The sequence below is a fragment of the Pseudophryne corroboree genome, assembly GCF_028390025.1.
Source record: "Pseudophryne corroboree isolate aPseCor3 chromosome 3 unlocalized genomic scaffold, aPseCor3.hap2 SUPER_3_unloc_97, whole genome shotgun sequence".
NCBI classification, from domain to species: domain Eukaryota; kingdom Metazoa; phylum Chordata; class Amphibia; order Anura; family Myobatrachidae; genus Pseudophryne; species Pseudophryne corroboree.
This window is the reverse complement of record NW_026967593.1, coordinates 125,703-141,842: the sequence shown is the minus strand read 5'-3', so window position 1 is coordinate 141,842 and position 16,140 is coordinate 125,703. Positions and strand designations below refer to the sequence as shown.

General features: G+C 45.8%; 1 protein-coding gene across 1 annotated transcript in view; it reads right to left on the bottom strand.

The window, feature by feature from the left end:
• LOC134984926 (uncharacterized) overlaps positions 1-15,892 on the bottom strand; it is a 171,983-nt gene extending 156,091 nt beyond the window's left edge. Inside the window, 1 exon segment of the mRNA XM_063950387.1 lies at positions 14,643-15,892. Coding sequence (XP_063806457.1) covers positions 14,643-15,854 — 1,212 coding nt within the window. The 5' untranslated portion in view covers positions 15,855-15,892.
• Between the last annotated feature and the right edge of the window lie 248 nt (positions 15,893-16,140).

Here is a 16,140-nt window from a genome sequence, read left to right as displayed (position 1 = left end):
TTGATAGATCAGTCCTGACTCGCCCGCCTAAAAAAGGTGGATTTCAACTCCCAGATATTAAAAACTATTACAATGCAATCCTCTTGAATAGGGTCTTGGACTGGACCAGGAGGTTAAACAATGGGTGGTCTTGGAAGGCCTATATGTTAATATATACCCTGAAATTTTCCCTTGGCTCCCGACCTTACCCAAACTTCCGCAACCCCACCCTACTATTTCTCCTACGCTCTCCTTTTGGAGAGGGATAAGACGTCGACCGCCCCTCTCCTCGGTCTTTGGCCCCCTAACTTCCTTTTTGAGTAACCCGGCTTTCCCACCTGGCCTCTCCCTTGTCTATTACCAAAACTGGGCGCTGGAGGGACTTTTCAGAGTAGGTCAGCTAGTTCAACCATCCGGGGTTAAGCAATTTTCAGATATTCCAGCAAAATGGGAGATCCCGCAGGCTGATTTCTGGAAGTTCTTACAGGTTCGACACTTCCTATATATGGATAATATATACCGGCAAGCATCCCGGGAGCTGACTCCATTTGAAAGGATGTGTATTGCGCCCCAGAACCCCATACACACGGTGTCCACCTTGTATAGACTCCTGTATGCATCTGACTCCTTGGCCCCTCCTCCTTTCACCCAGAAATGGGAAAGAGATCTGAACATCTCACTCTCAGACAGGGAATGGGACTCTATTTTTCTTAAAGCCCATGGGAGTTCCATATGCATACAGGTCAGAGAAACGCAATATAAGATCCTGATGAGATGGTACAGACACCCTATCCTCCTACACGCCATTTCTCCATCTATCTTACCTGCCTGTTGGAGATGTCCTAAAGATTTAGGCTCTTTGTTACACATCTGGTGGACCTGTCCCCTTATTAAAACTTTTGGGGTGATGTAATTTCCATTTCCAGTGCTATCCTTCATGCTCCTGTCCCATCTGACCCGGCCATTTGGTTGTTGATCCATTCGACTACCCCACTCTCTATCTATAAGACATCACTATTACGACACCTTGGCAATGCCGCCCGGGCAGTAATTCCCACTCTGTGGAGGTCCTCCAATCCTCCCACGTGGCATACCTGGTTCTCCAGACTGGATTATTATGTGAATATGGAAGATATATTACTGAGTGCTGGGGATAGACGGTCTGAGTTTATTGCTATATGGCTGCCTTGGATAGAATAGAAGACCTCTGAGGCATACAAGACCCATATTTCTTCTGCAAAATGAGATGAGAATCTATTTGTCATTTGTCTCGGGTTTGCATATTTGAATATATCTGTTCTTTTCACACATCCTTTCCTTCTCTTCTTTGCATTCTCGGCTCGGTCACCTTTTTCTCTGTTATTTTCTTTTTTCCATCCTGTGTCTGTTTTCTTCTAATGGCTCCTGTCTCAAAAAATGTTAGTGCAGATGTAATGTTAGTTACCGGTGAGTAAAATCTTATTTTCTCTAACGTCCTAGTGGATGCTGGGGACTCCGTAAGGACCATGGGGATTATACCAAAGCTCCCAAACGGGCGGGAGAGTGCGGATGACTCTGCAGCACTGAATGAGAGAACTCCAGGTCCTCCTCAGCCAGGGTATCAAATTTATAGAATTTTGCAAACGTGTTTGCCCCTGACCAAGTAGCAGCTCGGCAAAGTTGTAAAGCCGAGACCCCTCGGGCAGCCGCCCAAGAAGAGCCCACCTTCCTTGTGGAATGGGCTTTTACAGATTTAGGCTGCGGTAGTTCCACCGCAGAATGCGCCAGCTAAATAGTGCTACAAAACCAGCGCGCGATAGTTTGCTTAGAAGCAGGTGCACCCAGCTTGTTGGGTGCATATAGAATAAACAGCGAGTCAGTTTTCCTGACTCCAGCCGTCCTGGAAACATACATTTTCAGGGCCCCGACTACATCCAGTAACTTGGAACCCTCCAAGTCCCTAGTAGCCGCAGGCACCACAATAGGTTGGTTCAAGTGAAAAGCTGATACCACCTTCGGGAGGAACTGAGGACAAGTCCTCAATTCTGCCCTATCCATATGGAAAATCAGATAAGGGCTTTTACAGGACAAAGCCGCCAATTCTGACACACGCCTGGCCGAAGCCAGAGCCAACAGCATGACCACTTTCCACGTAAGATATTTCAAATCCACAGTCTTAAGTGACTCAAACCAATGCGATTTTAGGAACTCCAAAACCACATTGAGATCCCAAGGTGCCACTGGGGGCACAAAAGGAGGCTGAATATGCAGAACTCCCTTAACAAATGTCTGTACTTCAGGCAGTGAAGCCAGTTCTTTCTGGAAGAAAATCGACAGAGCCGAGATCTGGACCTTAATGGTCCCCAATCTGAGGCCCAATGTCACAGCTGCTTGCAGGAAATGCAGGAATTGACCCAGTTGAAATTCCTCCGTTGGGGCCTTCTTGGCCTCACACCAAGCAACATATTTCCGCCAAATGCGGTGATAATGTTTTGCGTTGACATCCTTCCTGGCCTTGATCAGGGTAGGGATGACTTCCTCCAGAATGCCTTTTTCCTTTAGGATCCGGCGTTCAACCGCCATGCCGTCAAACGTAGCCGCGGTAAGTCTTGGAACAGACAGGGTCCCTGCTGCAGCAGGTCTTGTCTGAGCAGCAGAGGCCAAGGGTCCTCTGCAAGCATCTCTTGAAGTTTCGGGTACCAAGCTCTTCTTGGCCAATCCGGAACCACGAGAATAGTTTTCACTCCTCGCCTTCTTATTATTCTCAGTACCTTGGGTATGAGAGGCAGAGGAGGAAACACATAAACCGACTGGTACACCCACAGCGATCGCCTGACGGTCCCTTGACCTGGCGCAATATCTTTTTAGCTTTTTGTTGAGGCGGGACGCCATCATGTCCACCTGTAGTCTTTCCCAGCGGTGTATCAGCATTTGGAAGACTTCTGGATGATGTTCTCATTCTCCCGGGTGGAGGTCGTGCCTGCTCAGGAAGTCTGCTTCCCAGTTATCCACTCCCGGAATGAACACTGCTGTCAGTGCTAACACATGATTCTCTGCCCATCGGAGAATCCTTGTGGCTTCTGCCATTGCCCTCCTGCTTCTTGTGCTGCCCTGTCTGTTTACATGGGCGACCGCCATGATGTTGTCTGATTGGATCAGCACCGGCCGGTTCTGAAGCAGTGGTCTTGCTTGGCTTAGGGCATTGTAAATGGCCCTTAGCTCCAGAATATTTATGTGAAGCGAAATCTCCTGATTTGACCACAGTCCTTGGAAATTTCTTCCCTGTGTGACTGCACCCCAGCCCTGAAGGCTGGCATCCGTGGTCACCAGGACCCAGTCCTGTTTTTCGAATCTGCGGCCCTCTAGTAGATGAGCACTCTGCAGCCACCACAGCAGCGACACCCTGGTTCTTGCCGACAGGGTTATCCGCTGTTGCATCTGGAGATGGGACCCGGACCATTTGTCCAACAGGTCCCACTGGAAAGTCCTTGCGTGGAACCTTCCGAATGGAATTGCCTCGTACGAAGCCACCATTTTTCCCAGGACTCGTATGCATTGATGTACTAACACCTGTCCCGGTTTTAGGAGGTCTCTGACTAGAGATGACAACTCCTCGGCTTTTTCCACTGGAAGAAACACTCTTTTCTGGTCTGTGTCCAGAATCATTCCCAGGAACAGAAGACGTGTCGTCGGGACCAGCTGTGACTTTGGAATATTGAGAATCCAGCCGTGCTGTTGTAGCACTTCCCGAGAAAGTGCTACTCCCACTACCAACTGTTCCTTGGACCTCGCCTTTATCAGGAGATCGTCCAAGTACGGGATAATTAAAACTCCTTTCTTGCGAAGGAGTATCATCATTTCGTCCATTACCTTGGTAAAGACCCTCGGTGCCGTGGACAACCCAAACGGCAGCGTATGGAACTGATAGTGACAGTCCTGTACCACAAATCTGAGGTACTCCTGGTGAGGAGGGTAAATGGGGACATGCAGGTACGCATCCTTGATGTCCAGGGAGACCATGTAATCCCCCTCGTCCAGGCTCGCAATAACCGCCCTAAGCGATTCCATCTTGAACTTGAACCTTTTGATATAAGTGTTCAAGGATTTTAGATTTAAGATGGGTCTCACCGAACCATCCGGTTTCGGTACCACAAACATTGTGGAATAGTAACCCTTTCCTTGCTTGAGGAGGGGTACCTTGACAATCACTTGCTGTGAATACACTTTTTGAACAGCCACCAACACCGCCTCCCTGGCAGAGGGAGTTGCCGGTAAGGCAGATTTTAGGAAACGGCGGGGGGGAGACGTCTCGAATTCCAGCCTGTGCCCCTGAGATATTACTTGAAAAACCCAGGGATCCACTTGTGAGAGATCCCACTGAGCGCTGAAATTCCTGAGACGGGCCCCCACCGTACCCGCGTCCGCCTGAGCAGCCCCAGCGTCATACTGTGGACTTACCGGACGCGGGGGAGGACTTCTGCTCTTGGGAACTAGCTGTGTGTTGCAGCTTTTTTCCTCTACCTTTGCCTCTCGGCAGAAAGGATGAGCCTCTAGCCCTCTTGCTTTTCTGGGGCCGAAAGGACTGTACCTGATAATACGGTGCTTTCTTTTGCTGTGGGGTAGCCTGTGGCAAAAAGGTTGATTTCTCAGCAGTAGCTGTGGACACGAGGTCCGAAAGACCCTCCCCAAACAGTTCCACCCCCTTATAGGGCAAAACTTCCATGTGCCGTTTCGAGTCGGCATCACCAGACCATTGCCGAGTCCATAACCCCCTTCTGGCGGCAATGGACATAGCGCTTATTTTTGATGCCAGCCGGCAAATATCCCTCTGTGCATCACGCATGTATAAGACTGCATCTTTTATATGCTCAATCGTCAGCAAAATATTGTCCCTATCCATGGTATCAATATTATGCGACAGGGAATCTGACCACGCAGCAGCAGCACTGCACATCCAAGCTGATGCAATCGCTGGTCGCAATATAATGCCTGTGTGTGTGTAGATAGCTTTTAGGGTAGTTTCCTGCTTCCTATCAGCAGGCGCCTTCAGGGCGGCCGTATCCGGAGACGGTAGTGCCACCTTCTTTAATATGCGTGTCAGCACCTTATCTACCCTAGGGGGTGTTTCCCAACGTGACCTATCCTCTGGCGGGAAAGGGTACGCTGCCAATAACCATTTAGAAATTATCAATTTCTTATAGGGGGAAGTCTACGCTTCCTCACACACCTCATTTAATTCCTCAGATGCAGGAAAAACTACAGGCAGCTTTTTCTCACCAAACATAATACCCTTTTTTGTGGTACCTGGGGTATTATCAGAAATGTGTAAAACATTTTTCATTGCCTCAATCATGTAACGGGTGGACCTATTGGAGGGTACACTAGTCTCATCGTCGTCGACACTGGAGTTGGTATCCGTGTCGACGTCTGTATCTGTCACCTGAGGTAGCGGGCATTTTGAAGCCCCTGATGACATTTGAGACGCTGGAACAGGCACAAGCTGAGTAGCCGGCTGTTCTATGTCGTCAAACCTTTTGTGTAAGGAGTTGACACTTTCAGATAATTCCTTCCATAAGTCCAACCACACAGGTGTCGACCCCGCAGGGGGTGACATCACATTCACAGGCATTTGCTCCGCCTCCACATCATTGTCCTCCTCATACATGTTGACCCAGCAGTACCGACACACAGCAGACACACAGGGAATGCTCTTACAGTGGACAGGACCCCACAAAGCCCTTTGGGGAGACAGAGGGAGAGTATGCCAGCACACACCAGAGCGCTATATATCACAGGGATATCACCTATAAAAGTGTTTTCCCCTTATAGCTGCATAATATATTTATATTGCGCCTAATTTGTGCCCCCCCTCTCTTTTTTAACCCTTTTCTGTAGTGCAGGACTGCAGGGGAGAGCCAGGGAGTGATCCTTCCAGCGGAGCTGTGAGGGAAAATGGCGCCAGTGTGCTGAGGGAGATGGCCCCGCCCCTTTTTCGGCAGGCTTTCTCCCGCTATTTTAATATATCTGGCAGGGGTTAATATACACCCATATAGCCACTGGGGCTATATATGGTGCCAGTTTGCCAGCCAAGGTGTTAATATTGCTGCTCAGGGCGCCCCCCCCCCCAGCGCCCTGCACCCATCAGTGACCGCAGTGTGTGGTGTGCATGAGGAGCAATGGCGCACAGCTGCAGTGCTGTGCACTACCTTGGAGAAGACAGAAGTCTTCAGCCGCCGCTTTTCCGGACCTTCTTGCTTCTGGCTCTGTAAGGGGGACGGTGGCGCGGCTCCGGGAACGGACGACGAGGTCGGGTCCTGTGTGTGATCCCTCTGGAGCTAATGGTGTCTAGTAGCCTAAGAAGCCCAAGCTACCACCACTTAGGTAGGTTCGCTTCTTCTCCCCTTAGTCCCTCGGTGCAGTGAGCCTGTTGCCAACAGGTCTCACTGAAAATAAAAAACCTAAAATATACTTTCTTTTTAGGAGCTCAGGAGAGCCCCTAGTGTGCATCCAGCTCAGCCGGGCACAGAAATCTAACTGAGGCTTGGAGGAGGGCCATAGGGGGAGGAGCCAGTGCACACCAGGTAGTCCTAAATCTTTCTTTAGAGTGCCCAGTCTCCTGCGGAGCCCGTCTATTCCCCATGGTCCTTACGGAGTCCCCAGCATCCACTAGGACGTCAGAGAAAAAACTGTTACAGCAGCTGGGAGAGTTACATGAAATGAGGAGCTGGTGCAGCTGGTTAATGAGCTGGAGGAAATCACAGGAACTATACAGCAGCTGCAGCAAATAGAGAGTCAAAAGTTATCATAATGCTGATTCTATGGACCTGTCTGAGGCTGGCCAGGATGCTGATGCAAAGGAGATCCAAGCTGGTGGTGAAGGAAACCTGCAGAGTTCCAGCTTAGATGTGGAAAGCTGTGAAGGTGGCTCTCTAGGAGAAGGTAGATCTGATGGTGGGTGACCAAGTGCCAGATGTGGAAGCTTCTAGGTACACATTGTGGATCTGGTGGTGGCTGTGGTCTCTCAGGCTCTGGTGTAGGATTGGCCATCAACTATTGATGATCAGGAAACATTGATGGTTTATACCTGATGATAACTAGTTTTACCATCAAAGGCAGAGAGCCAGGTAGTTACCCGCCATCGATAGTAGCTGTGAAGATACTGGGTTCCAAATCACTCAGGCACAGTGGTAAATGAAAAACCAACAGTGGTTTATTGAACAGTATGGCCTATAAACAGCTCAGCACACCTCTGTAATCCAATTCCACATGACAATTCCCACCACAAACTCCTGACAGAACATCACTTCTTAGTCATGGAGCATAGAATCTCTTTCAGCTCTCTGGTTAGCTCTACTTATACCCCCAGAGGCTTCATATTACATGGAGTGTGTGTGACTTCTTTGTCTAAGGATCTTACAGCATTGTAATACAATACATATTCTAATCAAGGTGATTACATCAGCCAGAGAGCAACCATGTCTGGTCAGCTCACTGTCGGACAATAGGGAGTAAACAAAAAGGGACAATGGTACCTTATATGACTCACCCTTTGAGTGTCCACTGTGGTGGTAGTAAACAATAGAAAACTAGGTCTAACTTGAATACATTATCCAAAGGGTAACAGATTACATAACACAATTGCATATATTAACAATATTAAGGTTGATTTAAACAATATTGGGTGAGCAGTAATGGACATGTTATGGAGAATGAGGAAACAGATGAATTGAATGTATAGGGATAAAAAGTACATATTTGACATAAGAAAATAAGATTTTACTCACCAGTAAATCTTTTTCTCGTAGTCCGTAGTGGAGGCTGGGAACTCCGAAAGGACCATGGGGAATAGGGGCTCCGCAGGAGAACGGGCACAACTAAAAGAAAGCTTTTAGACTACCTGGTGTGCACTGGCTCCTCCCACTATGACCCTCCTCCAAGCCTCAGTTAGGATACTGTGCCCGGAAGAGCTGACACAATAAGGAAGGATTTTGAATCCCGGGTAAGACTCATACCAGCCACACCAATCACACCGTATAACTCGTGATACTATACCCAGTTAACAGTATGAAACATAACTGAGCCTCTCAACAGATGGCTCATAACAATAACCCTTTAGTTAGGCAATAACTATAACTATTTACATGGGCGACTGCCGTGATGTTGTCTGATTGGATCAGAACTGGCTGGTTTTGAAGCAGGGGCCTTGCCTGACTTAGGGCATTGTAAATGGCCCTCAGTTCCAGAATATTTATGTGTAGGGACGACTCCTGACTTGACCAAAGTCCTTGGAAATTTCTTCCCTGTGTGACTGCCCCCCAGCCTCGAAGGCTGGCATCCGTGGTCACCAGGACCCAGTCCTGTATGCCAAATCTGCAGCCCTCTAGAAGATGAGCCGTCTGCAGCCACCACAACAGAGATACCCTGGTCCTTGGAGACAGGGTTATCAGCCGATGCATCTGAAGATGCGATCCACTTGTCCAAGAGGTCCCACTGATAAATTCTTGCATGAAACCTGCCGAATGGAATTGCTTCGTAGGAAGCTACCATTTTTCCCAGGACTCGTGTGCAGTGATGCACCGATACCTGTTTTGGTTTCAGGAGGTCTCTGACCAGAGATGACAGCTCCTCGGCCTTCTCCATCGGGAGAAACACTTTTTTCTGTTCTGTGTCCAGAACCATCCCCAGGAACAGTAGGCTTGTGGTAGGAACCAGCTGTGACTTTGGAATGTTTAGAATCCATCCGTGCTGTTGTAGCACTTCCCGAGATAGTGCTACCCCGACCAACAACTGCTCCTTGGACCTCGCCTTTATAAGGAGATCGTCCAAGTACGGGATAGTTAAAACTCCCTTTTTTCGAAGGAGTATCATCATTTCTGCCATTACCTTGGTAAACACCCTCGGTGCCGTGGAGAGTCCAAACGACAGCGTGTTTTTATTGCTGCTCAGGGTGCCCCCCCCCCAGCGCCCTGCACCCACCAGTGACCGGAGTGTGAGGTGTGCATGAGGAGCAATGGCGCACAGCTGCAGTGCTGTGCGCTACCTTGGTGAAGACTGAAGTCTTCTGCCGCCGATTTTCCGGACCTCTTCTGGCTTCTGGTTCTGTAAGGGGGACGGCGGCGCGGCCTCGGGACCGAACATCAAGGATGGGTCCTGCGGTCGATCCCTGTGGAGCTAATGGTGTCCAGTAGCCTAAGAAGCCCAAGCTAGCTGCAAGCAGGTAGGTTCGCTTCTTCTCCCCTTAGTCCCTCGTTGCAGTGAGCCTGCTGCCAGCAGGTCTTACTGTAAAATAAAAAACCTAAAATATACTTTCTTTTCTAGGAGCTCAGGAGAGCCCCTAGTGTGCATCCAGCTCGGCCGGGCACAAAAATCTAACTGAGGCTTGGAGGAGGGTCATAGTGTGGAGCCAGTGCACACCAGGTAGTCTTAAAGCTTTCTTTAGTTGTGCCGAGTCTCCTGCGGAGCCGCTATTCCCCATGGTCCTTTCGGAGTTCCCAGCATCCACTAGGACGTCAGAGAAATGAGGCATAGCTATATTGTCACAGACCTCTCATTTCCTCACAGTAGCCATGGGCCAGATGTTATTTCCCATCATTTACAGACTTCTGCTGCTGCACCGAGATGCTAGGCTGTCAGCCAGTAGCCCAGCACCGCTCCGGCTCTTACAAATAGTGTGCTGTACCGGCTGGGAATAGGATGCCCCATCCACCTCACTGATGTGACAGGCTCAGCTGTCAGTCATGCAGCCCCACTGCACCCACTCTCTCCGTACTCATACATACATGCCTTTCTGGGAGTGTCTCGTCCTGGTTGTCAGTGAGACAGTGTCTCTGGCACAGCTGTGTAATCATGATGTGAGTGTGTGTGCTGAGTAGTGAGTACTGCTAGCAGCAAGTCTCACAGCTTAACTGCAGTGTAGCAGTGTGGTGGGGGTGGGAGAAGGGGGATGCTACACCAATGAGTCTAGGAATGGAGTAGTTGCATGGGACTCACACAGCAGGTGGTGAAAAGCTTAAAATGGAGGAGTGGTTGGAAGAGGAAGGAACTAGTAGGCTCAGAAGGGATTAGTAAGGACTCTCAAGAAATTGGAGTGGGATCCCACAGGTACCAAACTGGGTAAAGAGCAGCTTTTAGGAAGGAAATAGGTGAGCCAGACCCCATGGTTGTCCCTTCTTTACCTCATGCGGGGTGGATCCTTGGACTCTCCAGTTCCTGGGGAGTCTGGGTTCTTCTTGGCCACTGCAAAAGAAAAGAATTACCAGCGCTGGCTGATCATGTATGATTAATAGGTACTATACATCTGAAAGGATTAGCGAATTAAAAAACACATTTATTCCACATGTTAAAAAAAATAAAAAATTGAGAAATAAATTAAAAGTTAGAATATGCCACAATATGCCTGAGTTGATGATTTAGATGTCCACATCAACGGCTAATGACACTCGGAGAGGACAAATGTCACTGGAAATGTCCATCACTAGCAGTTCATGTGGACATCTAAATCATCAACTCTGGCATATTCTAATTTTTAATCATTTATTTCTCAATGTTATTTATTTTATTTTATTTTTTTGTGTGTTTTTACATGTGGAATAACTGTGGTTTTTAATTCACTAAGCCTTTCGGATGTATAGTACCTATTAATCATACATGATCAGCCAGCGCTGGTAATTCTTTTCTTTTGCTGTATATTTATCCACCAGGGGATTTACCACCCCTCTTACCAGCTGCTATTGACAGCGCTCCCCCTCTCTCTTCTTGGCAACTACCTGGTGGTTCTGTGGTCATCTCAGGCCATGAACCTCCCAGATAAACATGACATGGTCATGGAGATGGTCCTGGGCTCTGTGGAGTAGGTGGAACAAGCAAAGTTGTGTCCCTTCTGAAAGGGCAATGGTGGACATTGTGAATGGTGACGGCAAGGTTTTTTTCGACAAAGAGGGTTATGCCATATATAGCAGAAGCATGGATCCTCAGCCTATATGATGTGCCACCATTAATGTGGACACTGTCTTGTCCGACCAAGCTTGATTTATGGGCTTTGTAATTTTTTTAAGCAGGATAAAGGCTGAGTTTTTTATTTCTGCAGTAGACTAGAATAAGCCCAGATAGTCCACTTCCATTATACCACCTGAAGGTGACGGTCAGTGACCACCGTGCCATCACTTACCTGTATGTTTGCACGAAACACAATGATGGAACACTTACAAAGGTTTCTTTACATCTTCTGTTGTCCACTCCGAGATTAGACATTATGGCGTAATTACTCAGATGGGAATATAAAATAGAATAAAAATAAAAGCTATAATGCAATAATTAGATGCAAACAAAAGCTTTTATTATGAAATCATACAGGGGAGTATCCGCACCATATAGATGTAACATACAACAAACCACTGAAGATGGAACCCGGGTGACTCTAATGCACAATGTACAGGGTATATATGGATAGGATCTTGTATCAGAAAACACTCAGCACTCCTTATCAAGATGAGTGTCTGCAGCAAGTTAGGCAAACTAGAAGTGAAAACACGTTCCAATGGCCGCCATATTGTCGTGTAGCAATACAGATTGTCTAATACCAGTTTGCACATTCACATTTACACAAAGCACAAGATACAAAATAAACAGCAGAAAAAATACCTAAGCATTTGGGATGTATTATTTAGGAACTAAATATACAGACGGGTCCTCCGTTATCTTGGCTGGCTGAGGCGTTAGTCGCGATCAGGCATACGCAGCGTACCTGGGCGCAAGGAGGCGCGCCTAGTCGTAGGAAGACACACAGAGCGTTTGGCGTTACCTTCGAGTGTAATACCTAAGATCATCCACTAGATGTCGCTTTTTTAAATCACCAATGCCCAAGCACGTGGTCTCCATTAAAATACAATACTGAACTACAGCGTAAGAACTACTTTACTGGTGCATCTCATTACGCTACATTATGCTACAGTATGTCATAAAGTATATAACAGTATATACAGTACAGGTGCAAATAGTACAGCATATACAGATGCAAATGAACGTGTTACAGATACAGTATGGTCTATTGATGTTAGGGATATGCGAGTGTCCAAATCCCGTAGTATTAAGTATAATGGGGAGAGATAAAAGCTCCTCCCTAAGTTTCTGGATGCCAAATCCCTGTGTGTATAGTTTATACAGATGCAAATGAATGTGTTAAAACACTTGTGTATGCAGACACAACTAATGTGTGAAAGGAATAATGTAGCTCATTGACTTTACAGTATGTACAGTGCACAAAATGAGCGTCCGACTCCCCTAACGGCATAAACAAACACCAATGGGGAGGAATCGCTCTTTGCAGTACTTTTACACATGAACTTGAGAATCTTCCATGCAGTGCTGTGGGCTAGCGATGAAGGCTCCGGTCTGCCACGCTGAGTACCGGGTTCGATTCCCAAAGTGTCAATTTTTTTTGTGTTCCAGTGACATTCACTTTATTATTTTTTCTGTGTAATCCATTGTAAAACATTCAACAGAAGGGTGCACACAGGTTTCACACAAATCGGGATAAATCTGCAGGAGTGACTCATTCACTATCTAAAATACACAGCGGTAATGAGCACGTATAGACATAACAGTAGATATAAATTAGTGTATTCTGACGCAACTAACTGTTCGAGCAACACAGTACTGTAGATCGTCGGCATTAGAGAATCTGTGTTGTGAGAATCTGTGTTGTACATTATAAGCTGTTCCTGCTAATTAGTACCCTAATAGAAAAAACTGTACAGAGATACTAAGGACAGTGATTTGGCATCCAGGAACTTAGGGAGGAGCTTTTATTTCTCTCCATTATCCATAGAAAGATTAAACTTGCCACTCTACGTTACAAGCTGTTCGTGCTATTTAGTACACTACTAGTGTACTAAATAGCACGAACCCCATCACAACAGTTGCCCAGATCAAGAACACTCTCCAGGAGATAGGTGTATATGTGTCAAAGTCAACAATCAAGAGAAGACTTCACAAGAGTGAATATAGAGGGTTCACCACAAGATGTAAACCATTGGTGAGCAATAAAACAGGAAGACCAGATTAGAGTTTGCAAACAACATCTAAAAAAGCCTTTACAGTCCTGGAACAACATCCTATGGACAGATGAGACAAATATCAACTTGTACCAGAGTGATGGGAAGAAAAGAGTATGGAGAAGGAAAGGAACTGCTCATGATCCAAAACCTACCAGCTCATCAGTAAAGCATGGTGGTGGTAGTGTCATGGCGTGGGCATGTATGGATGCCAATGGAACTGGTTCCCTTGTATTTATTGATAATGTGACTGCTGACAAAAGCAGCAGGATGAATTCTTAAGTGTTTCGGGCAATATTATCTGCTCATATTCAGGCAAATGCTTCAGAACTCATTGGAAGGCGCTTCACAGTGCAGATGGACAATGACCCGAAGCATACTGCAAAAGCAACCAAAGCGTTTTTTAAGGCAAATAAGTGGAATGTTATGCAATGGCCAAGTCAATCACCTGACCTGAATCCGATTGAGCATACATTTCACTTCATGAAGACAAAACTGAAGGGAAAATGCCCCAAGAACAAGCAGGAACTGAAGACATTTGCAGTAGAGGCCTGGCAGAGCAGTACCAGGGATGAAACCCAGCGTCTGGTGATGTCTATGCGTTCCAGACTTCAGGCTGTAACTGACAAAAGGATTTGCAACAAAATATTAAAAAGTAAAAGTTTGATTTAGGATTTTGGAATCAAAGGAAGAAACAAGAGAGCGACTATGGTGTAGTATTTTTCAATCAGTTTTGTCTAGTGATGAGCGGATTCGGTTTTACTCGGATCTCAAAACAGAATCTTATTGGCTATACAAAACACATGACATCTGTAAGCCAATAAGATGCCGTTTTGAGAACAGAGTAAAACCGAGTAAAACCGAATCCGTTCATCACTAGTTTTGTCACACGCAAGAATATTATAGCGTACGGATTACGGCTTGACACATGGCGTATCAGTCCCCCATTCTTTAGTCCAGGTTACTACTGGGATCTAAATGCTGCTAGGAGACACAAATAATCGCTATATAGCGTAGTATATTTCCGTATGTGGGATTAAATTCAGTTATCACAAAATTTATATGCGTACCAGATAAATAAATATTTGCATATCAGTATGGATATTGTATCCAGGTCTTCATCTAGGAGATGGTAATCAGATCGCCCTTGGAAAATATGTCAAAGCTCAATTCACGAAACACTGATCCGGGCTGCGACCACATTAAGTAGTAAAGTACTTTTTGTTGAACTGGACGAGCGCACTGATCTGATTTACAATATTTGATTTAGGATTGTTTAGTTTGTACCATTACTTTTGGTCCCTTAAAAAGTGGGAGGCACATATAAAAACCATTTCAATTCCTACACCATTCACCTGATTTTGATGTATATACCCTCAAATTAAAGCGGAAAGTCTGCAGTTAAAGCACATCTTGTTTGTCTAATTTCAAATCCATTGTGGTGGTGTATAGAGCCCAAAATATGAGAATTGTGTCGATGTCCCAATATATATGGACCAGACTGTATATTGCATGACGCATAGGAGATAGGATTGACCCTTGAGGAACATTGCATGACAGTGATAATTATACTCCAGAAGATTTAAATGGTTCCGTGCTTGGGTAATGTCTAATATGTTCAACAAGAGCGGATTTATTTCTCTCACAGCATGAAAATGGCTTCTCACCTATGTGACTTCTCTGATGTTTAACAAGATTTGATTTAGATGCAAAACATTTCCCACACTCAGAACAGGAATACGGCTTCTCACCTGTGTGACTTCTCTGATGTTTAACAAGATCTGATGTAGATGCAAAACATTTCCCACACTCAGAACAGGAATACGGCTTCTCACCTGTGTGACTTCTCTTATGTGTAACAAGGGCTGAGTTCTGTGTGAAACATTTCCCACACTCAGAACAGGAAAATGGCTTCTCACCTGTGTGACTTCTCTGATGTGTAACAAGACTTGATTTCGATGCAAAACATTTCCCACACTCAGAACAGGAATACGGCTTCTCACCTGTGTGACTTCTCTGATGTTTAAAAAGACTCGATTTCTGTGCAAAACATTTCCCACACTGAGAACAGGAATACGGCTTCTCACCTGTGTGACTTCTCTGATGTATAACAAGACCTGATTTCTCTACAAAACATTTCCCACACTCAGAACAGGAATACGGCTTCTCACCTGTGTGACTTCTCTGATGTGTAACAAGATTTGATTTATATGTAAAAAAATTCCCACACTCAGAACATGGAAATGGCTTCTCACCAGTGTGACTTCTCTGATGTGTAACAAGATCTGATTTCTGTGTAAAACATTTCCCACACTCAGAACAGGAATACGGCTTCTCACCTGTGTGACTTCTCTGATGTGTAACAAGATTTGATTTATATGTAAAACATTTCCCACACTCAGAACATGGAAATGGCTTCTCACCAGTGTGACTTCTCTGATGTGTAACAAGATCTGATTTCTGTGTAAAACATTTCCCACACTCAGAACAGGAATACGGCTTCTCACCTGTGTGACTTCTCTGATGTGTAACAAGATTTGATTTATATGTAAAACATTTCCCACACTCAGAACATGGAAATGGCCTCTCACCTGCCTTAGCTGGCTGATGAGTAATACGGTTTGTGTTCTGTGTAAAACATTTGGCGTCTGTAGAACAGGGAAACTCTGTATCTAATCTCAGAGCTGTAATAGATGCACCAATATCAGAGTGATCAGGAGAACATTTCCCAGGATCAGGGGGATTAGTTGATAGAGCTAGATGTATAATTGGGGTAATGGGATTATCTCCTGGAGAATCCTGTCTACTGTCATTATCTGTTATGTCACAATCCAGGGATAACATTAGATGTACTTCTGAGATATTCCTGCTTGTGGGTCCATCTGCTGGAAATAAAATACATTAATATATAAAATGAGCAGACAAGACCCAGGATGTAACAGGACACAATATATAATTCTATAACTGCCATTTTTTTTTTACCTGTAATCAGTGCTTTTATGTTTATTAAAAAAACAAAAGATAGGATGCTTAGACTGGAGCTTGATCAACACTGAAGGCTCAAGTGGGATTACTAGAGGTGACACAGACGCTCATATGGGATTACTAGAGGTGACATGGAAGCTCATGG